This window comes from Cimex lectularius, unplaced genomic scaffold, assembly GCF_000648675.2.
Source record: "Cimex lectularius strain Harlan isolate CLEC.00 unplaced genomic scaffold, Clec_2.1 scaffold41, whole genome shotgun sequence".
NCBI classification, from domain to species: Eukaryota; Metazoa; Arthropoda; class Insecta; order Hemiptera; family Cimicidae; genus Cimex; species Cimex lectularius.
The window spans coordinates 2,419,195-2,444,091 of record NW_019393011.1 but is presented as its reverse complement, the minus strand read 5'-3'; the positions used below and the strand labels follow the sequence as shown (position 1 = coordinate 2,444,091).

Below are 24,897 nucleotides of genomic sequence, written 5' to 3'. Positions count from 1 at the left end.
TATTTGTTGTTTAACTTTTTTTTTTTTTTTTTTTTTTTTTTTTTTTTTTTTTTTTTTTTTTTTTTTTGGCGTTATGAACTATGCATATTAGCCATGTGACAAATTCGTATATGTGTGTTCAAATTTGGGGGGTTATTGGGAAAAAAGGGCCAGGGGCAACGGTGGGAATCGAACCCACGACCGCGGCGTGAGAGTCTCTCATGCTAACCACTCGGCTACCGCGGTCCCCGTTGTTTAACTTAGTCTTACTTTTTTATAGCAAACATCATTAATTTTATACATACTTTCTGTTATACCACATTTTATTCTTTTTAGATTTTTTTGTTTAATTTAATGATTATTTTATACCTCTTCAACTGTGATACCAATGGATACAACAGTTAGAACTGGAAGGGTCCTGTATTTGAATTTTAGTGGACCCTTTATTTGACCTCAAAGTAATCCCAAAAAACACTGGATCATAGAGGCCTAGAGGGTGTTCCCCCCATTTGACCACTACTTTGTAAAACCTCATAAAAACAAATAAATAAAATACGTTTACTTTTTTTCATTTTGCTCTTTCATTTGCGAATGAATTATCTATCCTCCTTTACCCTTACCAGATAGGTCTCAAGGAAGAATCCATGGACCATTCCTTTTGGCAAAATGCATTACCAACATTTTCACCCTTTCTTCACTTCACTTTTTATTTTTCCAAATATACAGAATGACCTCACTTCCCAAGATCATTTGATCTCTTTATCTACCAATTTTTTCATTCTACCTAATTGAGCCCTCCGCAACAGATTTGGTGTTTTGTTTACTTATTTATGGGCTAATAAACAGCTATGGTCATCTGTGTCCCTCCATAAGAATTTCTATACTTTTTTGTTTCATCTCTGATCACAAAATATTTATTATATTTCTCCATTTTTGGGCACTTAATGATAAACAAATTTTGTGGTAATAAATAGAATTTTATAGACAAATCATAAATAAATTAATTTTGAAATAAAACACAGCGTTCATTATGTTTCACTTTTAATAACATTGAAAATTTAATAGCCTAAGGTTTACATCTCTTGAGAAACCTTGGGTACAGACAGACATCTCTAATGTGGTAACGATTAAGTAACCAGCATAAAAATCTTTCCAACCCTAGGCCATAACCACCATGAGGACATGTACCATATTTTCTCTGAAAAAATAAAAAAATAAAATAAAATAAAATTATGGTGTTCTGTGGTTACTGAGGTTATTCTTTAATGTGATTTAAATACCTGATCAAGGTACCAGTAATATGGCTCAGGATCTATTCCATTTGCTTTTAAGCCTTTGAGTAACTCATCGTGATCCCAGATACGCATAGAGCCTCCTACAATTTCTCCGACACCCGGCAGCAGCACATCAACGGATTCTGTGAGGTCAGGCGCGTCCTTACATCTCTGCATGTAAAATGCTTTGATCCCTGCTGGAAAGCGGCATAACATAATGGGCCTGTTTATTTCATCTGTCATTTTCCGTTCTGGCATCTCCGGGATATCCTAGACAAATTGAACATTTTCCATAAAAACAAAATGGGCAAAATTTAAAATGGTTATTTTACATCGCCAAGGTCGTAAAAAGATCCATCCTCTTTTGTGATATTGTGTTCCTTGAGATATTTGATCGCATCCGAATGGTTCATTCGAAGGAATGGCTTTTCAGGGACTTTAAAATCCTAAAATTCTTTGTGTTAAAAAAAAATACTTTAAAATTAAACAATAATAATAAAATGCAATCTTACTGGGTTAAGCTGATACACCATTTCACCATAAGGTGATTTAAGTACTCTTTCGACTACATCTACAACCAAATCTTCTAATCTGTCTAATAAGTCTTCGAATGATATAAATGGGCATTCAGCTTCTATGTGAGTATATCTAAAAATAGTGCTCAAATTATGAAAAAATCTGATACTTTTAAACATTTGGAAAAAACGGTATAACAAATACATACTCTGAGAGATGTCGCCTTGTCCTGCTCTGCTCAGCACGATAACTCTGGGCTATGCAAAACACATCTCCCATTGATGGAAGGCAAGTCTCCAGGTAAAGTTGAGAGCTTTGTGTTAGATATGCTAGTTCGCTAAACATTAAAAACAAATTCAATTAGATTAATGTCATATTTTATAAAAATAAATATTTTTACCCAAAATAATCAAGGCTGAATAGTGTTGAACCACCCTCGACCTGAGTTTGAACAAGAGTTGGAGGTGAGACCTCGCAGTAACCCCTGCTGAAGAAGTGATCTCTAAAAGCTTGCATTACAACCGATCGCATCTTTAAAACTTTGGATGTCTGAAAATAAAGAAAAGATTTTTAACATATAGAGTTATACTTTATACTGAGATAGCTTACATTTTCTCCTCGGATCATCATGTGTCTGTTATCAAGCTGTACATCTGGCAGAGCTTCTTCATTGAGAATGCTGTCTGCTCCGCCTGGGGGAGCCAATCCAATCAGTTCCCAGTAATCTACTTGCATTTCATGTCCATCTGGTGCCTAATTGATGTAATGAATATAATTGTACAATTCTGAATATTTATATATAAGTGACTCACAGTTTTCCCTTCAGGCAGAGGTTTTATAACTCCATACAAAAGTACAGATGATTCAGTAGAAAGTACCAGTGCATTATAAGTCTGACAAAGTTTGTTAGTAAGAACACACTGCAAAAATCCTGTTCCGTCCCTCAGTGTTATGAACATAAGGGATTTACCTGTTCGATTAATAAAAATTATTCATTATATTAATTTGAATAATGTTTGAGACCAATATTTATGTAGTAAAGTTACCTTGCCTCCTTAACCGATGAACCCAGCCGTACAATTTAACTCTGGTACCCCGGTTATCCTTCCCAAGATATACTTTAATGAGTTTAGCTGCAGGAAGACTTTCATCTTCAGTTATTACTATTTTTTTCGCCTCCTCGAGCACATCCTCATTTTTTTCAGCTACCTTTTCTTTGTCAGCCGTTTTATAAGTATCTCTTACAAAGATCTTCTGGATTTTCTTCAGCTGGGATTTTGAAGCTGGTTCGAAAACCTAATATATTGTGTTTTCCAATTTTTAAAAAGTAATAAAATGATTCATTTAAGACTTGTTATGATTTACCTGTAATTCATCTTTAGAATCGACATAAATCACAGGGAAAGGCTGTTTGCCAGCATGCTTCATGGCTCTAAGAATGGTTTTGAAAGGCTTCTCCTTTGTCCCATTTCCGGATTCATCGCTACCACTTTTCTCTGACGTGTACAACTCGCCTATAAACCAAAATTTTGATGTTGACATGCATACAATGTACAATTATACAAATAATAAAATTAATTGTGCCTCATTTCAATAAATTGGTTAAACTTGGATGTTTTTATTGAAGAGTAAACTTTCTTTTTCTCTATTAAAGCAAGTGCAGAGACCATTTGGAGAGAATTTTTGGTTTTGTTAATTTAAATACAACATTGGATCAGCCACTGGGTAGATATAATTGGCTGAACTCTTGATTAATGTAAAATCTTTCCAGTATTTAAGATATGTTTGTTAGCCGCCCAATTTATTAATTTTTCAGAAATTTGAATTGTAAAGGAAATAACTGCCAGATATCTATACTTAACTAATTATTTTCAAATTTCATAATTAAATCTGATTTTTTTTTTAAATTGTGGCTACACTTTGTGATGCTCAGCTATGTTGGGCACCGAGATTTTTTTAGTGGTTATGCCCAATTAAATGGAATATCTTTGTTTTCCACATGTCTAACCAGACTATTATAATTTTTTGGGATAGATTCATCAGGGCTGTACCAGAAATTTTTTTAGTCAAAAATAGTAACTTTAAAAGGTAGGAAGCCGGTCTATGTTTGAATTACTACACTACTACAAGTACTACACTAGTTTTATGATAAATGTAATAAGCTTTTTAGGAGCTATGCTTTTTAATTTCTTCTGTACAACATGGAGCCCAGATCTTTCCCCTCAAACAACAAAACTAAATGAAACATTTGGATACGATGGTACGATATAACATCCCAATTTTCAGAGTTATAGAAAGCAAGGGTATTTAAAACTCTGAGAGTTGCATTACTCTATGTGACAAAGTATTCCACTACTTTTTTAAAATTATCCAGAGGATGAAAAAGGAACTCCAAAGTAAAATTGTTTGAAATCACCTGGGAATATTGTTGTAGTGTAGAGGTCTTTTCAATTTAATTGACCCTGATTTCTGAAAAGGGGAAAGATCGTTTTGTGTATTCACAATTCTAATGAAAGCATTTTTGCAGTTTATACAATTTATCAAAAATCTTTATTAGTTATCAAGGAAATAACCAAAAATCAAATGGTAGAATTAATTTGTACTTTCCAAGGAAAATTATACATATCAAAAGAAATGACAATTTACAGATTATCAAGTTATATTTAAATTTGTTTTGAGATTTCTCTTCTTGATGTGAATAGGATATGAACGTAGTCTGATCATTTCCAATCATTTTGGATGCCTAGCAGCACAGCAAGGTTAGGCAGAACAAAATGTTCATTACCAACCCAAAATACAGGTTTAAAACTTGTGTTGGATAGAAGTAATGACTAAAAAATGACTGAGATTTATTATATTTTTCTCTGTAAGAAAAACTGAGTAGAGAGACAGTGGATCATGAAAATAATAACGTTTCCTTTGAAATTAAACTAAGACATTTAAATGACAAAATAAATGCCACCATATGGCAGTTTAGTAAAATTATGAAAATGGAATGTACCCAATCTCTTCGATTTAGAAAAGAAAACTCTAAAAATCAATTGCAATATTGTAAGAAAAAGCAAAAAATTCAGGATTCAATGAAAATTGTTTAATAAAGTTACAATTATAAATCCATAACGAGCAGGGGTTGGAATATTGAGTACCCCAATGAACCTTAATTAGGTTGGTTATGTAATAGGTGTAAAGGGTGATGATGGAATATAACTACTCCACACCTTTTCTGAGTGAATGGTATGTAAATAGGAAAGAATTATTTGAGAATGAAGCAAGTTGAATGGGTTTGGATATAGGAACCGACTGAGTTGAAATGGCCTAGCTGGTGATAGGTCCCACAGCCCTCGTGGGACAGATAAGTTCGAGGTCTGACCCCTAGGTCACTAACACCCGGACGGTGATTTTTGAGGCCTGCAAATAATACATTACAAAGCACAAAAGCTGGAAAGAAGTGATAGTCGCAACTCAGTGCACATGTGCATATGTGTGCAGATTTGCGCTTATACATATCAGTAATCAATAATAACAAGCAGGCAATATTTTCAAGCATATTGTGTTATCAATTGGGAAACGTTCACGCAAAGTGGCAATAAGAAAATAAGCGATTATTGTCCAAATGTTAGCAATTGATAAATTTATTTTTTAACTGTTCATTGCAACATCCTTGCACAATAAGAGCCAATAAACCATCACACATCCTTAAAACACTTTCATATAAAATGAAAACTATACATACAAAAATTAATTATAACATTTGACATAGAAAATTAGTTATAACATTTAACATAGAAAATTGTATAATTTGAAGATAATGTTAAGTATAATCATGGAGCAAATATAATAATTTTATGTCTTGCTGCATTGTTAATTAATATGGTAAAAAGACTAATCTTTGAGAATATTTAAATAATTAATTAAAGCATAAAATATGTAATATAAGCGATTTTAAAAGGTAAAACACGAACCTAGGGAAAGGTCTTCCATCGCAGACTGAACATCAACCATTGTCTGAAAAAAAAGATTAGAATTAATTGATATTTTTCTAAACAAATCACTTCATAATTTTCTTATAAAATGCTTACTCAGCTTATAATTTGTTCCGTGTTGAATTATTTACAAATATTTAAAGGACACGAGGTTTTTTTAACCTTTGTGTCAGGATTTGAAAAACTTATCAAACGTGTCACTGATATTTCTGCTCACGTCGCTGACTCATATCCCCACTAGAATCTATATTTTTTAAAACAGTTATTTGTCCTAACAGAACACCGCTAAAAGTTAACAATGACGTCCTTTTAACCTTTGCAGTAGAAGTATTGACGGAACTACGGAAGGACTAGACAGCAGACTAAAGCCCGAGGAACTCAATGATGACCCTGACGAGTGAAACTCGAAAGCACGTTCACCAATACAACCGGCATCTCTGTAGTGGTCAGTATGACAAATTTTAGGTAAACTTTTTTTGTTTTTGTATTTTAGAAAAGTGATTTTTCATAAAGTATGTACATAATTTGCATATATGTATAAAGTTATACAAGTTACAAATATATACATGTATAAAGTTTGATTAAAAATGAAATATTCTGAAAAAAAGATCTCATTTTCTAACAAGAACTTTGGTGTAATTAATAAATTTACACTTTATTTTAAAGGTACAAATTTGGCGCTCCCTTCCATATACATATTTTAGAAATAAATTTAGTTTTATAAACATAGTAAAATAATAATAGGAATAACATTAACAAAACATAATAAAAATATACAAAACAATAATGACAATAATATACTCTTTAAAAAATGAATTATTTATAATTCAGTGATGTAACCACATTAAAAAAGAAAAGCAGAAAGAGAAAATGTGAAAAAGAAAAGGAAAAGGGAAGAAAAGGAATGATTCATGTCGTTTTTTACAACTCAGACACCATGGACCTGAAACAAGCCAGCAAGGAAGCATAATGTACTTCCCGAGGAGAAAAATCCCATATTCTTGCAATTCCGAAGAATAAGGCTAATGTTTTAGAGGAGTGTTGAAGGCTTATATAAAAAATATATGTTTATTTTTTATTTAATATTTAGCTTGTGTTTTCCAATATTGTAAAATTGTAGTTCACTATTTTCAAATATATATAAATACATTTTTTTTTATACTGTAAAAGTAAAACAAGTTCCATGATCCATAAAACCAATGTACATTTATTTACGTATTTTTTTGCTTGTAGAATATTCAATACTTGCACAATTGTAGTTCATTATTTTTTAAATATTGTAAATATAAAAATGTTCCATAAAACTAGTCTAGTTTATGTTTATTTTTTTATTTTTTTGGTTTTTCTTCTTCTTGAACTCTAAATATTTGGACAATTGCAATTCACTTTAAAAATATAATATTTTGTTCAATTAATTAAAGTTTTAAGTTGAGATAAAAAAACCAGTGTCACGAGCGGGATTCGAACCCACGACCTTCGGCTTGATGCGCTGCTCTACCACTTGAGCTATCGTGACTTCGACCCACTCGGACACCAACTTCCCATCTCAACCTACCTTTCGACTTTTCCCTACTTTGAGAATGATATTAATTGGTCAAGTGGACCACGAAAAATAGTGAATTTAATGAGAATAATATTTCGTTAAAAAAAAAAAAAAAATGCATAAAAAAGGTATACACTTATTGTTTTGTAAATAACTATATAAACTAACTATAATAACTTAATAAGCTATGCATATTTAGACTTGTACAATTGTAGTTCACTAGTTTTAAATATTTTTTGTAGAAGTAAAAAAGAATTGAACTAGACACAAACCATTTTATAATTATTTTGTTGTGTTTATCATTCTAGTTTAACTATCAATATTGGTACAATGGTAATTCACTTCAAACATTCTCACTACCCCCACAAATTTTATTGATTTTTGCTTGTTGAAATTTCAATATTGGTACAAATTATAATTCACTGTTTTAAATACATTTATTTAAATATTGTAAATGTAAAAAAGTTCTATCAAACTAACCATTTGTTTTTTATTTTTCTTCTTCTTCTGTTTGAACTCAATATTTATACAATTGCAACTCAGTTTTTTAAATACATATTTTTCTGTATCGTAAATGTTAAAAAGTTCCAGAACCTAGACATAAAATGAGTTTATATTTATTTATTTTTTTTTTTCTTATGGCTGAATATACAATTGTATTTTATATTGGAACAATTGAAATTCATTTTTTTGGAATTTATATATATATATTAATATTGTAAAAGTAAAAAAGTTCAATGAAACCAGAAACAAAAACAGGTTCTGATTAATTTGAATTTTAACTACTCGTTGAACTATCAATATTTGTACAATTGCAATTCATGATTTTAAATTTATTTTAATATTGTAAAAGTAAAAAAAAGTGCTACAAAACAAGCCATATAAACAGTTTATGATTAATTCGGCTTTTATCTGCTTGTTGAACTATCAATATTTGTAGAATTGCAATTCATTTTTTTATTATATATTTTTTATTTTATAAATGATAAAAAAAATTCTACACCCAAACCAGTTTACACTTAATTTGATGTTATCTTTCTTTCTTCTTGTTGTTTAACTTGCAATAACGGTTACTGCTATTCATTTTTTTAAAAATAATTTTTGTTGTAAATGTGAAAAAATTCCAGAATCTATATGTACAATCGTAATTTATTTTTTAAATATATATTACATATATATTGACACACATTTTTTAAACATTGAAATATATATTGTTTTCTTTCCTCTTCTTGTTTATCTAGCAATAAAGGTTGTTGCAATTCATTTTTTTAAATAAATATTTTTTGTATTGAAAAAAATTTCAAAACCTAGACATAAAACCAGTTTACACTTATTTTAAAGTTGTTTTCTTTCTTCTTCTTATTTAACTAGGAATAAAAGTTGTTGCAATTCATTTTTTAAAATATATATTTTTTTGTATTGTAAATGTGAAAAAAATTCCAGACTAGACGCAAAACCAGTTTAAACTTATTTTAATGTTTTTTCTTTCCTCTTCTTGTTTATCTAGCAAGAAAGGTTGTTGCAATTCATTATTTTAAACATATATTTATTTGTATTGAAAATAATTCCAGAACCTATATGTATAATTGCAATTTATTTTTTAAGTATATATTACATACATATTGACACATACATTTTTTAAATTTATTGAAATATATTTTTTCTTTCTTCTTGTTTAACTAGCAATTCATTTTTTAAAAATATATATTATTAAGATTTATTTCACTTTCTCCTATTCCAAAAAAATGTGTACATTTTATAGCCAGTTTATTTGTTTACTTAAAAAAAAAAAAAAAAAAAAAAAATGGAATAAATATGGAGAGAAAGTGTAATGTTTTTTAAATGGACTTGTATCACTTTCAAAAATAACAGTACATATATTGTTTTATTTATTTATTTTATTATTTTTTTTAGGTAAAACATGAAAATATTTTTCCTTATTTAATATAAAATATTTTTCCTTATTTAACATAAAATATTTGTACAATATAAAATTAATTTTTAGGCAGATTTTGAAAAAAAATCGTTTAAAGTACAGGTACATAAAATTAAACATAAAACCAGTTTTGATGCTTTTTATTATTCCAAAACAAAAATTTGTAATTCACGTATTTTTATATACCTATTTTTTTGCTTCTTATTTTGTTCTACCGAATTTTTATCATAATATGTATTTGGTCCGGAACCAATCATTTAAAACGACTGTTTTATTAAAAAAAAAGTGTTTGAAATAATTGCGTTTATGTCTGACAAGAGCAGTTTCCGACCGGTGAATGTGCCATTTTAATATGTATTAACCGTGTTTGAACTGAAGGGACGAAGCTCGATTCGGATCTCTGTAGCGAGGAATGAGGATGGGAGGACGCGTTTGTGGATTTTTTGAGGAATTCTGTTGGAGATATCTCTAAGGAAGGATCGAGCGTCGAACGGCGAACGGCGTGTTACATTTGATTTTCCAATGTGATTATTTTGGACGGCGGGACTACATTTTCTTTGGACGTAGTTGGGAGTGGGATCGGCGGACGGTGTCGGTGGTGGGAAAATGGTGGGGATCGTTCGTGTCAACAAGAGCGTGTGTATCCATGCGCGCGGTTCGGTTTCGGGCTCAGACCGCTTTTCCTTTTCGAACGGGCTGGAAGCGGAATGTCGACTCGGCTGAGGACTAGGGGCGATTTAGATAGTTAAGGCTCGGCTCCTCGGTTTTCAAATGGACCAGGCTAAATACCATCTGACGAGGTTGTACAATACGTCTATCGTTGATAATAAAAAGGACGAGATTGAGGAGGTAAACGAAAGCTTTTTCCCGTATTTTTGAGGGTAGAACCGTCCAAGACGGGACCCTCGTTATTTTAGAGCCGATATTACACGTCGGCCATTGTAGTTAAAGGCCATTTTTCACTCTGGGGCGAGCACGTCTCTCGTTTGGGGCGCTAGCTCAGCCCTTTCTCGTTGAGGAGGCGAGGGAAATTCGAAACGCCTCCGCCCGTCCGGGTCGTTTTCATGAAAATTATCCTTTTTTTTTGCAGAGGTACGAACGAAGCTATGTCGGTCTGCAAAGTTTGACGTCGGGCCTGTCGGAGAAAGACGTCCACGACGCACTCAACAGCACCGTCGCCAAGGATAAAGGACATGAAGACGTCTGCCTAGGGCTGCTGTCGGTGATTTTGACGGAGCCCCAAAACGCGTCCAAGGTAATTGATTTACTCCGATTAAGGCTCAAAGTCAGGTTAGGATTCCCATATCAACCTCAGCAGGTTCTTGTCTTTCACCTCTCACATTCATTCTTAACAAATCAAACTACTAAATAAATTAAATATTTTATTCAACAAATCTTGCCATGATAAAAGAATTAAAACATAAAAATCCTAAAATATATATTTTCCTTTCTCAGCCCTTATCTATGATACTGGACAATATGCCCTAATTGTTATTAGGTTTGTCGTTAATATCATTTTAATTCCCTGACTTTATTTACACTTTTTTCAAACGGTCATCTTATATATGACACTTTTCTCTGGAAATGTCGAGTCTCAGACAGAAAATCGGTTTAACTGTTTATATACTGATAGAAATTACTTTAAATTTGTGTGATGTATATGTATACAGCAGTTCCCGAAATCGGAAATTTATGATAAATGTATGACCTATTTATAAACAAAATAAATTGTGTCTACTTTGGCCTTATGGGGTATATCGGTCTATCTAGCATAGTTTATTTTATCTTGTCATGGTAGATATTGTAAACATAAAAATTCTAAAATGTATTTTTTCCTTTTTCAACTGTCCTGATTTATGCTAGTGGACAATATGCCATGACTGTTATTCGACTTGTCATTTATATTATCTTAATTCCCTGACTTTATTTACACTATTTTCAAAATATATAGGGTCTAAAGGTGCATTTACAACAGACACTTTTCTCTGGAAATGTCGAATGTCAGACAGAAAATCGGTTTTACTGTTAACATACTGATAGAAATGACTATAAATTTATGTCTCACATATGTATACAACAGTTCACGGAATGCGAAATTTGTGATAAATATATGACCCATTTATATACAAAATAAATTGATGTGTCCACTTGGGCCTTATGGGGTATATCAACCATTCTAGTTCATGGTTTATTTTACCTTGCCATGATAGATATTGTAAACATAAAAATTCTAAAATATATATTTTCTTTAACCGAGGGATGTAGTTTTTTTTTTATCTAATCCTGTTTTTGGGACAAATTTTAAGCCTTTGTTTAATAAATTGTTTTCTTCTTTATTTCGTTCCATGTTTGTTAAGTTTATAACCCTTGGGTAAAATTTAATTTGAATTTTTTGTTCTTTATGAGCATTTTTGTTTTTAAATGTAAAGAACTTCAAGTTTTTATATATTTTTTATCCAATATACTTTTTTCTAAAATCATTAATAAATTTAACTTTTGATTGTGTATCATAGTCGAAGTTATCCCATTCTATTGGAGATTTCGATTTTCAAATTCAAATTTCACTTTTCAGGAACTGTTTTATACATATACATAAACTATCCCTTGGTTCATCAGAGGATTGTTGTAACAAAACAAATATAAATGAGCTGAAGTAATTAAACAAAACTAGGTAAATAAAAAAAATCTCCAGTATAACGGGATAAATTCGATTATGATAGGTGATAAAAAGTTAAATTTATCATGGATAAAAAAAATTGTAATAAATTAAGACCTGTTTAAAAAAAAACGACCTGTTTACATGCAAAAAAATGTATTCATTTGGGCCTTATGAGGTATATCATTCAATCTGAGCATAGTTTATTTTATTTGCCATGGTAGATATTGTAATCATAAAAATTCTAAAATATATATTTTCTTATTTCAACCCTCCTGATTTATGCTAGTGGTCAATATGCCATGATTGTTATTTGACTTGTCATCAATATCATTTTAATTCCTTGACTGTATTTACACACTATTTTCAAAATTTGTAGGGTCCAAAGGTCCGTTTATATCTGACATTTTTCTCCTGAAATATATGTCCAGTGTCAGACAAATTCGGTTTGTCTGTCTGACAATTGACATTTCCGGAAAAAAGTGCCTGATGTAATCACTCCTTTAGACTGTTTACATAATGATAGAAATTACTACAGATTTATATCATCTATAAGTATTTAACAATTCCTGAAATAAGAAATTTGAATTCGAAAATTGAAATCTCCAATAGAATGGGATAAATTCAATTATGATACGCAATCAAAAGTTAAATTTATCATTGAAAAAAAAAAAAAAAAAAGTATATTGGATAAAAAAATTAAAAACTCGAAGTTCGGTACACTTAAAAATTAAACACCAAAAAATTAATTAAATTTTACCCAAGAGTTATAAGCTTAACAAACACAGAACTAATAAAGAAGAAAACAATTTATTAAACAAAGGCCTAAAATTTGTCCCAAAAACAGGATTAGATACAAAAAACTACTATCCTTTGGTTCAGATTTCAATTCTCAAATTCAAATTTCGCATTTCAGGAATTGTTTTATACATTTACATAAACTTTCCCTTCGTTCATCAGTGTTTTATTGTATCATAAAACAAATATAAAACATAAATGAGCTGAAGTAATTAAACAAAACTTGGTAAATAAATAAAAAAATCTCCAGTAGAACAAGATAAATTTGATTATGATATGCAATAAAAATTAAATTTATCATGAATAAAAAAAAGTATATTGGATAAAAAAATTGTAATAAATTAAGACCTGGTTACATTAAAAAAATTGTATTCATTTGGGCCTTATGAGGTATATCATTCATTCTGAGCATAGTTCATTTTATCTGGCCATGATAAATATTTTAAGATCCGTTTACATTTAAAATAAATAGTTGTGACCACTTGGGCCTAATGTAGTATCTCTTTCATTCTATGCTTAGTTTATTTTATCTTCACATGATAAAAATTTCAAACATGAAAATTGTAAAATGTATATTCTTCTTTCTCAACCCTCCTTATCTATGATACTGTACAATATGCCCTAATTGTTATTAATAATCTTAATACCCTGACTTTATTTACACAATTTTCAAAACTTGTAGGCACTTTTCTCTGGAAATGTTAAGTGTCAAACAGAAAATCGGTTTGACCGTTTACTTACTGAGAAAAATTAATATAAATTTTATGTTATAGATACGTATACAACAGTCTCCGAAATGCAAAATGAATAATGTACGACCCATTTACATACAAAATGACACAAACAAAAAACAATTGTGTTCATTTGGATCTTATGTACTATATCTCTTTCTCATTCTGCGCATTTTATCTTGCCATGATAGAAATTTCAACGATAAAAATTTTAAAATATATTTTCCTCTCTCCACCCTCTTATCTGAGATACTGGACAATGCCGTGCTTGCTATTAGTTTTGTTATTAATATCATTTTAATTCCCTGACTTATTTACTCTATTTTCAAAATATTTGATGAAATAGAACAGAAAAATTGCAGTCACATAAAAATCATATAATTTAAAATATTATACAAAATAAATAATTAAACTTATTTAAGTTCATAATCTGAATTAAAATTGACATATACATTTCAAAGGTAGTTTATGTAAAACAGCAGCGTTTATTACTAAAAAATATTTGTACCTAAAAAAAACTTTCCATCATCAACAGAGGTGAACGGGGAGCATATTTGTAGAAACTATTTAAATGTAGAAATGTGTAGTGTTTAGATTTCATTAATTTACCCCTTTACAGTCAATCCGGTATTTTTGTCAAGGTTGTTTTTTAATTTCGTTTGTAATATAATTCCTGCTTCGTCGGGTTTTCTGTTTTGCATCAAAAGGAAAAATCCAGCCTGCTATTTTGGAAGTACTAAAACAATTACTTCATTCCTACAACAATTTAAATCTACAAAATTGGAATTTGCTTCATTCTGACATCTGACAATTAATTCATTACATTTTTCCATTATCCATCTAACAAAATTTTTTTCACGTAAATATATTTCGCAACTGTCGTTATGAACTACAGGAAAAATGGCATAATTGTCAATAACCATATTCACATCGTTTTACATCTCTGACATTATTTTCTTTATGGAACATCTGTCCATTTTTAAATACTTTATCTTCTGAATTCTTGTTTATTATTTGTCTATTTCCATTTCCAAACTTGATTATTTTACCAAAAAACAAAAACAAAACATTATTAGGTATAAAGTCATGTTATTACTATTTCACATCAGGCCTGGCATTTACCTTGTGACTGTCTCAATGATTTTATTTTTCTAAAGATTATATAATGTGAAAGGCCAATGGATGAATGACTGACTGGATCTTCTTATGACCTTAGTTTAATACATACATACACACTATCCACATAATCCTTTCTTACAAAATGCCTTTCTATGTTGTCACAAATGTAGTTTAAATTAATTTAAAATTTATAATTAAAATTTTAATAAGGTCAGACTTTGGTCAGAAAAGATGTGCACTATTTCAACTAAAACTAGCTCGCTTTGATTTTTAACTTTTATATATAAATTAGGGTTTTTTTTCTCTTTTCCCTTCTCTCTTCATATTATTGGCAGTATCTGATTAATTTAGAACTTTTCTCTAGCCTTTTTCCAAACTGAAGAACATTTTTTATTGTTTCATATATAATAATTACAAATTTGTAATTGTTGTTTTAATAATTCTTAATGTTTTTTTCCCAGAGTTACCGAGATTTGACTCTTGTGTCTAGAGACGGTCTTGCAACTGTCCAGCTCCACTTATCACAATTAATATTAGAAAAATGGGGAAAACTGACCGATGGTGTTCGTACACAATTGCTATGGCTAGTCAAAGAGATGATAAGAAATGGTGTAAACGGCGTGGAGAACATATGCTGGAATTTGATGAGGCATATGGCAGGAGGTGATTTATCAACAAAAAACGTATTTCTTATAGAAAACATTTTAGATATTTTAATAGAAAACAGGTAACAGTATAACAATTATTATGGATTTGTGTGTTTTTAATTTTAGTTTATGAATTTTTTCAAATTGTTTTAGGACATGGTTGGAAAAATTCCCCTTAATCATTGCCATATCTGTTTATACATTTTTAAGACTAATCGAAGATCATACGTCACCCGCTTTTGCAAATTTGCAAAAGAAGGAAATCGCTTTTACTATTGCTCTTCTTAGAGAGAGATTTACTGATTGCCTTATGATCGGTAGAGATTTAGTTCGCCTGTTACAAAATGTAGCGAGAATACCGGAATTCGATAATTTTTGGAGAGATTTACTTCATAATCCGAAGTCATTAAGCCCTACTTTTGGAGGTAAATAATTTTCAATAACAAAACTTTCAACCCTGTTTACATGATATCATAATTTTAAGGTGTACTTAGCATAATGCAAACGCGGACGTCTAGAAGGTTTTTACAATCTAGACTTACACCGGATATGGAACAAAAACTCGTCTTTCTAACATCAAATGTTCGATTCGGAAATCACAAACGATATCAAGAGTGGTTTCAACGCCAGGTAACAAATAATAAATTGTTATAATTATCTTTTAATATGTCAAATGAAGTGATTTGATATTTACGCGTTTTTTATTTTGACAGTATCTTGGAACTCCCGAAGCTCAAACTCTTAGATGTGATTTAATACGATTTATAGTTGGCGTAATTCATCCGACGAATGAATTGCTCTGTTCCGATATTATACCCCGTTGGGCAGTTATAGGGTGGCTTCTTACCACATGCACATCAACTATTGCAGCAACAAATGCCAAACTAGCACTTTTTTACGATTGGCTATTTTATGATCCAGAAAAAGACAATATTATGAATATAGGTAGGTGGTTATTTGATTTAAATTATACTATACAAAATAAGCACAATTTGTTTTCAAATAATTTCAGAACCAGCCATTTTAGTAATGCATCATTCTATGAGATCTCATCCAGCAGTCACTGCCACACTTTTGGATTTTTTATGCCGAGTAAGTTTGTGCTATTCTTATTATATATTTATTTTTCTATATACAATTAAGTTTTTACTTAATGTATTGTTTAATAGCTTTATTTATTTTTTAAATTAGATAATCCCCAATTTTTATCCTGCATTGGCTGACAAGGTTAAAACTGGCATTTATACGTCTTTAAGGCAAATTTTGGAAAAACGGGTTCTTTCGGGGCTTTATGCTCTATTTGACAGTCCAAAGTTGGACAGGGAGCTACGAGTGTTGATTCACGACACTTTCCCAGAATTCTGTTTTCCGCCTCCTGTCGAAGGTGAGCCTAATTTGAAAAGTTTCCTTCTAATCCAACTTATAATTTTAAAATTATTCACAAAATTTCAGGGAATAGAATAGACGAAATCAGAGATGATGAAATGGATTGTGGTGGACCTCCCGATATAGGAAATCACAATGGCAATCAACAAGAAGCTGTTTTCAGCGACGAAGAGGGTGAAAAAGAATCTGCTGTAAAACAAGAAAAAGAGTCTACTACAAAAGGGAAAAGTGAGTGTGAATGTCTTGAATGATATTTCCTATTTGACAATATTACATTATAGGTAAATCAAAAAAGAAAGAGGTCGTCGAAGAACCAAAAGTCAAAGTTGAGGAAAATCCTGAACCCCCTGATGAAAAGGCAGACATGTATAAAAATCTGGAAGGTGATTTGAAAAAAGCTGTTCTTGATTTGAATTGTGAAACTGACAATGAAGCCAGGTAATTTGATTAAATATTGCTTAAACTTAACTTTGAGTCATTTTTAAAATTATTAAAACTTTTGAAAAATTATTTTAAACACATTAACTGTAGAGTACTCACTTTTTAAGATAAAGACAATAAATTGAGCATTTCTACATAAATTTCAGCTTTTCTTTCTCTACATTCAACTTTCACAGTTTAATAAAAGTAAAAAGCAACTTTGTTTTACACAGAAACTCAGCTGGGGGTTCGATTCGCAACATTGCCCTGGGGATTTTTTGTCCCATAAAAAACAAGATGGGCCAAGCCCGTTCACCATTAAAACACCGCTAAAAAAACTGAATCGATTGAAAACCTCACAACGAATGGATTAATAAATTAATAACCAAGTCCAATTTTGGAGGGAGAATCAACATTTAATGTGTTAAACTTTCATTATGTCATTTTTGTCATTAACATGTTCAATGACCTTCGTATAGGTGATCAAAGTTTTTCAACGAGCCAGACAGCTGGCAATAAATTCAATAACAAAATTAATATAATATATTCGCTGCTCAGGAGAGAGAAAATTATAATTTTAGCAGCATTGAACGTGTTAAAACTGCTGAAAAAATTATCACATTACAATTTTTTTCCTAGGTGTGAAATTATGGAAAAACTGGTTCAGTTAGTGATTCAGGATGAAGATATAGAAGACGACGTACTTGTGGCATTAGCCAGCTGCCTTTGTGAAATACTTCACAATCAGTTGGAAGGGAAAGTGTTTCCTGAAACAGTGTCTCCAGAGTTAGTTTTATTTATTTTTTAAATTATATTTTGTACACTGGCAAGAGTTTTAATTTTTTTCTCTCTCCTTAGGACTTTAGAAGACAGCATTGGAAAACCGCTGTTTGTTTTACTAAGGAACCTTGTAGAACTGGCGGAATGTGATCACAGGAGAAACCCGATCTGTTCTCTCCTCGTGGAAATTCATGTTTTCCAACCCCGAGTCGGTTACCTCTTAATGTATTATATTAACGCCAGTTCCGCCGCTGATGAGACTGAAAATTCACGGAATGACAAAATGCAAGGTTATAGGGAATTCTGTGAACAACTTGATAAAAAACTAGAAGACTGTATTTATGACGATCTTAAGGTAAGTTATTTCTTTCTTATATTTCGTGTTTATGTTTGTATGATTCACTGTGTTCCATCTTCACATCAATCTTTCAAACCTCATAAACTGTTTAGAGCTGTACTTTACATCTCATACATTCAGTATGGTAGCGCCTTACAACCTGTCTAGCTGAGACTAGACTTATACTACTTGCTCGAAAAAATAGAACACCTCAGGAACATCCCCTGGCTAGTTAACACTATTTCATTGTTCAAACCCATTCTGCTTACGTTATTTTATTTTACTAATAATTGCATTCATAAAGACTCCAAAAACTCTTCATACCTGGGAAAAATTAGGAGTCTTTTAAAATCCCCAAAAAATTTAATAAATCGTTTCGTTGAATTATGCTAAGGTTTATATTAAATATTTATTTTGAATAATGGTTTATTAGCGCCTTATTTATTATAGAATATTAAATTCACTAATTTCGTGGTCCGCTTGACCAATTAAATTAGTGAATTTAATGAATAAAATGAAGTACACTTCACTAAAGCTCTCCGTCGCCATTTCAATTGTCGTCGAGAATCCAAACCGATTACACAACATTTGAAAAATGGCAAAAGGAGGGAAAACTCATAAGGTGGGGTTGAGATGGGGAGTTGATGTCCGAGCGGATCGAGGTCACGATAGCTCAGGTGGTAGAGCAGCGGCGTATCTAGCCGAAGGTCGTGGGTTCGAATCCCTCTCGTGCCATTAGCTTTTTTTCATCTCAACTAAAAACCTTAATTAATTGTAATTATAAAATATATTACTAGTTTCGACGCTCGATTGGTGGCTTCCTTTTCGAGTGTTCATTGAAGATTAAATGTTTCAGTTATCTTGTATTTGTTTTATTTTTGGTGTTCTTTTCCTCTTATTCCTATATCTCAATCCGACATGTGCTCGATCCTTTTTTTGCATATCCGACGTCCTGCCTCCGCATTTCCTTTTTAATTTTTTTAGGGCTTATTGGCATTTTTTACCACAAGGTGGTGGCTACATGTCCGTCGGGACACCTTCGATCTGGGAAAAATAAATAATAATAATAATTATTCAGAAATCGTGAGATGCGGTCTGGTGTAATTATAATAATAAAATAATAATAATTCAAAATAAATATCAAAAAATTGATTGAATAACATGAACATGAAATTAATAATTTAACTGTAAGTAATACATTCTGATAAATTAATTTGAAGAAATAAAAGCATGAAAACGTCAATAATAACATATACTTACATGTTTAATAAAGATCTCTGACAGGGATTATGCAAATTGCATAATACAACTAGATCACCAAACTTTGCTTTCACCTGCGACAGACGCTTTCTGTCTGGCTGGGCCTTAAGAAGCTTTTGACTGCAATAAACAACCCCTATCATAATTTGGCTTTACAGCTTGATAGTAAGCCTTTTAGGCACATAAACTATAGTTATATTTTTTTACTTGTTTGCATGGAATTTCAAAATGGTTGGTATGGAGTGGAATGTACTATACTGGAGGTACTGAATTTCTTTCATTCAGTCTAGTTCTTCGTTTTGTGGCATTTCACCATTGTTTTTTATTCACATAATATATCTGTGAAGAAGAAGGTAGTTTGTACATTTTTCTCATTTTTTATAATGTTTCGATAATGTATAAGGTAAGAAATTTGTTCTGTGCTTTTTTTTTCCTTTTCTTCTCATTTAAAGTTGTAGGGTTGATAGTCCCATTTTTTCAAGCGTTATTTTACTGTAAATATGCCTGTGGGAGATTTTAATTCATTTCTGTTGACTAGGATTTCCTCTTTTCTCATTGGCTGTTTTGCATTTGGTCTTTTTGCCAAGATTGTATTTATTTTTTAACATGCCTATAGTTTATGCCACATGATGGATTGGGGCCTGTGCGTTGTTCCGAGTTTTCCTTTTTAGCCAGTATGTCTGCTGCATTGTTGCCTGAAATCCCCTCATAACCTGGTACCCACCTTTTTCATCCCAGTTTTTTAAAGGGTTTAGGCAGTTACAGACAAGTTAAAGTTGACGGCATAGGCTTAAAGAGCCTTTAGAGCTATTATCTGATAGTACTATTATTACTTTGGCACCCTTCAGATGTTTGTTTGTTGTTGTGCATATGATTCTACGGCTAGCAGTTTGGCTTGGAAGATAGTTGATGTGGAGCCAAGGGGCTTTGGCAAGTTAAGTTTAAAGTCCTATATAATTTGTACGATGTGCATAGGAGGCTTTTTTCCCCCTTTTGAGAAACACACCCGATGTGACCCGACACCAATCCGATGTTTAATTTTCCATAAGGTTGTATACACATCTGCCTGGTGCAATGCAATGCTCCCCTACCCTACGTGATGCAACCAAGTTCCCTACTGTCCAGATTTTCATTGTATAGCGTCGAATACTGATAAGGACAAAACAACCGGACACTCATTTTTTTATTGTATATTTCAAACTATATATTTTTGTCTGTAAACAAAATTAAATGAGATCAAAAATTCATAAGTTTTAATCAAAATTATTTATGATGGTTTAACAGAAAATTTATCAAAACACCGGGATACCATTTAGTGTAATAGAACTAACAAATTATTACCTGGCTTTGCTCATAACGTATTAAAACTAGATTTGAAAAAAATTACTGATTTGTGATATACGCTGTGTAACTGTCTGTGGCATGTTCTTCAGATGTCCACACCTCATTAAAATGAGACACGGCATCAGGAAGTGTGTTCCCCCGTTTTATGGTCCCATGCTGCAGCACTTCCGCCAATTTATTATTGTCCATCATGTCAGACTTTCTCGAATTGATGAAGATATTTGAACATAGCTTTTGTCTTTCTATACCTGTTTTTAATTTTGAAGCTTTCATTTTAAAATGTCAATTATATTTTGTTGGTGCAAAATTAAAGCAGGTTTTGAAAATTTGTTTTATTTTCGTGCGTGCTTGTCACGTTAACAAAGCTAAATCCTCAAATATAATTTATGGATTTATACTAAAATAAAAAATAAATAAATACTTTTTTCTATTATCTTTTAAACAAAATAAACGTAAGGGGCCGATTTTTCTTCGCGATAACTCCAGGTCACATGTCGCAATGCCATTCCTGTGGAATTTAAGAACTTAGGATACGCAACCTTACTGCATTCCCCATATTTACCTGACCTCTCGCCTATGGTCTACTTACTTTTTTAGGCATTTCCATCAATTCTTGAGGGGCAAAATTTTTAGAGATCGCAGTGAAGCTGAAAACGCTTTCCAAGACTTCATTGTGAATCAAAATAAAGATTTTTATATCAGCAGAATAAAAGCACTTATTGGCACATTGGCAAAGATGTATTTGACGGAAGATATTTCGAATAAATTTTCTTTAATTTATAAAAATTAAAAATAGTTTTGACTGCCTTTTCAAAACCTGCATTATTTTTGCACCAACAATTTGTTGTTAACTTGTACAATAAATATTTTAATAAATAAGAGATTTAAATTTTTTTTTCTTTCAGTTGTGCCAGGAGGACGATGTTCAGTTACTGTGCTGGCTGGCACCTTCTGTTTACAACGAATTCCCAAACATTGCAATTGGACACGCGAATCTTTTACATCTTATCGTGTCCAGTGTTGATGCCAGGCAACTGCAAGAGTTGGTCTGTAGGATTGTTCAAGGTAACAATTATTTTACATTAAATTTATATATTTTTTTAAAATAAATAAAATGTAATTAGAGTAAATGCTTCAATAGGGAGCTTGGTTATGCTACAAGATGATATTCTACAACATATTTTGACGTCTTCGTTGATGTGGGAAACGTTTGAACAAGTCTGTCTATGGCAGATTGTATCAGCACACAGCATATCCATTTCAAGTATTATTCCAGTTTTGACTAAACTTGATTTTGCCAGCCATGCAGAGGCCTTGACAGCAATTTTACTTATGTTGCAGCAAGAAAAGTAAGTTGTTAATTTATATTTTTTTAAATATTTTATTAAAGATTAGATATTTATATAATTTTAAATTTTATTGTTTCATTTTTAGGCCTACTGCAGAACTAGTTAAACAAGTGTTAAGTAGAGATGTTGGTCCACATTGTGACTTATTTGTTGTTTCCGTTTTACTTTCGTGGTGTCGAGAGCATGAGGGTGTACTGTCAGAACTGATCGCCTCGTTGCTCTCAAGTCGGTGTCCTGCTGTCGCATCACCAAACAAGAGGAAAAGAGCTGGAACGAGGGCGAGTGCCGCACCTTCTGCCGAGAGGATATTGGGCCACCTAGATAGACTTCGAACGGGAACAAAACAGCTCTACAAGTTTGACGCAATGCAAAAGGCTTTGCAACAGGCCCAGTCAGCATGCACAGATACTCAGAAAAGCCAGTTCAGCAATCTTTTCGCCCTTGTTGAAGTTGAAGAAACCGGAAGGGGAAAAGGCGGAGGCCGTGGTAGAAGACCGGCGAACAGTATGGCCAAAAAGAAAATCGCTAAAGATATCACCTCTGATTCAACAGATGAAAGCAGTGAGGTAAAACAATTAAATTTAAAAAGTAAGTTTATTTTATTATATACAAAATTACTATCATTTCAGGATGAAGAAATTATCAAGCCGAGGCAGGCGAAGAAAAGAAAAAAAAATCCTGTTGGCTCCGATAGTGATTAATTATTAAGGAAAAACGTTTTGTTATAAAAAGTGTATATTTTGTATATTACTGTGATTTGTATTGATCGTCGTTTCCCATATTGGGGTAACTTTAAAAGGACTTGTGAGATCGGAAGAAAAACAGTAATATTTGTGTTTTTACGTTTTTAAATAGTTGTACAGTATTGTAAACAACTGTTATATATTAGTGAGTTTTGTATATATTTATAAGATATATATTTGTAGTTAATATGTAAATAAAACAATTTGTATGTAAATTATATAAATAAGATGTGCCTTACAATGCTATATATTTCCTTATAATTTTTATACTTCACATTAGGAAAATTATTGATGAATTTGCCCGATGTTTAAAAAAAAAAAATCAGCATGATTGAGGCAAGAGTTTCTGGTTGTTTCAATTTGTTTGATGGTCTAAAACCTATGTAACGAAAGTACAAAAGACATATTTTATATTATATAAATATGGCTGAATTGGTCTGTTTGATAAATATAAATCTGTAAATACAAAGTATCGAAACATGTCAGAATAAAATAATTAAATTTTAAACTCTTACAATATCACATCCCTGTTTTACTACACTTCAAACATGGGTAAAACTTGTTGACATAATCTGGTAAACCAAAGGTAAGAAAATTTGTAGTTTTAAAATTAAAAATATACTCCAGTAGACAAATGTCACAAAAGGCATTTAGACCAAAAAACGAAATAAAATGAATGCTTTATTTCTTTTTTTTTGTTTTTGTTTGAAGCACTTAATAGATTCAAATTTCATACAAGCAGTTTTTGAATTTTAATTATTGACTGCATCACTTAATTTCATGTTTGTCCTATGTAACATCTACATAGAACTGCTACAAATTAAATGACAATCCCAATTAATTTTTATCCGCCGTTTTTAATTGAGATGAAAAATTAGTGTCACTTGCGGGATACGACCTTCGTCTCAATACGCTGCTAACCACTTGAACTTTTGTGCCTTTGATCCCCATAGACACAACTTCCTATCTCAATCGACAACCTTTTGAATTTTCCCTCTTTTTACCATATTTTCACAAACTAAATTTTCATCTCAACCAAAAACCCTAGATAAAAAGGATAATTTGAATAATTAATATGGTCAATAATGTCCACTAATCAAATATAGATTAATTAAATACAAGACAATACTTTTTGTTATTACGTTAACATATTGAAGTATAAAATATATTTTAAAATAATCTGGAATTTAAACGTGTGTTCAGCAGTTAGTTCATTTAATAACCCTAGATTTCTTGGGAGAAAAAAAGAAGCCCATTTATAGTAAGCCTGGTTCAAATGCAGAGCTGCTGGATGCGAACCCAGGACTTTACCGTATAGTGATGAGACCCATGATATCACCTAAACCACTGTGGCGACAAATCAAATTAAAACCAATATAATTTAGCAATCAAATCAAATCATTCATGAATAGTTATTCACCATTAGATAACACCTAAATGAATCTTAAGTGGGCCCATGTCATACGTCCAAGTCAATACGCTGTCATTTTTAAAAATAAATTTATTAAGGCATCTAATATGGGTCATAATCTGTACTGAAAATAATCATAATGGGTTAATATAGAAAAACAAAAGCCAACAGCCAGTAAGCCAGTCTAAGCAGGGAACATGGTCAGGTATTCCTGGATTTGCTTAAGCAACTGACATAAAAAAAATTCGGGTGGCAGACAGTGCATGTTCGTACCACCATCCACACCCTAAGGAACCTCCGCCAGCCATATCAGGTCCACTGCATCGGTCACCAGCTTCAACACACATTTGAGTGTTAGTCTTCTAAGTTTCAGATAATAGATCAGTCAGCCTTAAGAAATTGAAGAATTGTTGAAGCTCATCATCAGAAAATAACTGTTTACTCAACTATTACCTAATTAATAAGTAGACCCAAACTACAAGATATATCACAGGTACTCCTCTACCAGCTCAAATTGAACATATTCAATTAGGATGTGCTTGGCAATTTGCAGTTTCTTGCCATGAGGAAATACATGGATGTCTCCAGAGTCCAGTGAACTATTCTTAGTGCCAAGACCATTTCCTATTTACAGAAGTTTGAACCTCTCTCACTTTCTTTTATAAATTTTAATTATTTTTTAATG

The 24,897-nt window shown here is 31.5% G+C and overlaps 2 protein-coding genes across 2 annotated transcripts; one reads left to right on the top strand and one right to left on the bottom strand.

Annotated features, from left to right (window-relative positions):
* Positions 1 to 1,003: 1,003 nt before the first annotated feature.
* LOC106663937 (asparagine--tRNA ligase, cytoplasmic) lies at positions 1,004 to 6,131 on the bottom strand. The gene is made up of 12 exons (XM_014389191.2): positions 5,849 to 6,131; positions 5,732 to 5,774; positions 3,135 to 3,283; positions 2,816 to 3,065; positions 2,582 to 2,739; positions 2,379 to 2,522; positions 2,170 to 2,318; positions 1,978 to 2,106; positions 1,766 to 1,901; positions 1,586 to 1,699; positions 1,260 to 1,523; positions 1,004 to 1,177 (listed from the first exon to the last, which is right to left on the bottom strand). Exons 2-12 carry the CDS (start codon positions 5,769 to 5,771, stop codon positions 1,046 to 1,048), a joined length of 1,665 nt encoding a protein of 554 aa, XP_014244677.1. The 5' UTR covers positions 5,772 to 5,774; positions 5,849 to 6,131; the 3' UTR covers positions 1,004 to 1,045.
* Positions 6,132 to 9,841: 3,710 nt separating this feature from the next.
* On the top strand, positions 9,842 to 23,295 carry LOC106663903 (integrator complex subunit 3). The gene is made up of 16 exons (XM_014389135.2): positions 9,842 to 10,080; positions 10,322 to 10,486; positions 14,997 to 15,262; positions 15,336 to 15,607; positions 15,667 to 15,812; positions 15,896 to 16,127; positions 16,195 to 16,274; positions 16,374 to 16,566; positions 16,635 to 16,796; positions 16,850 to 17,006; positions 17,628 to 17,774; positions 17,847 to 18,123; positions 21,615 to 21,774; positions 21,851 to 22,058; positions 22,144 to 22,624; positions 22,688 to 23,295. Exons 1-16 carry the CDS (start codon positions 10,003 to 10,005, stop codon positions 22,757 to 22,759), a joined length of 3,096 nt encoding a protein of 1,031 aa, XP_014244621.1. The 5' UTR covers positions 9,842 to 10,002; the 3' UTR covers positions 22,760 to 23,295.
* The last annotated feature ends 1,602 nt before the right edge of the window (positions 23,296 to 24,897 follow it).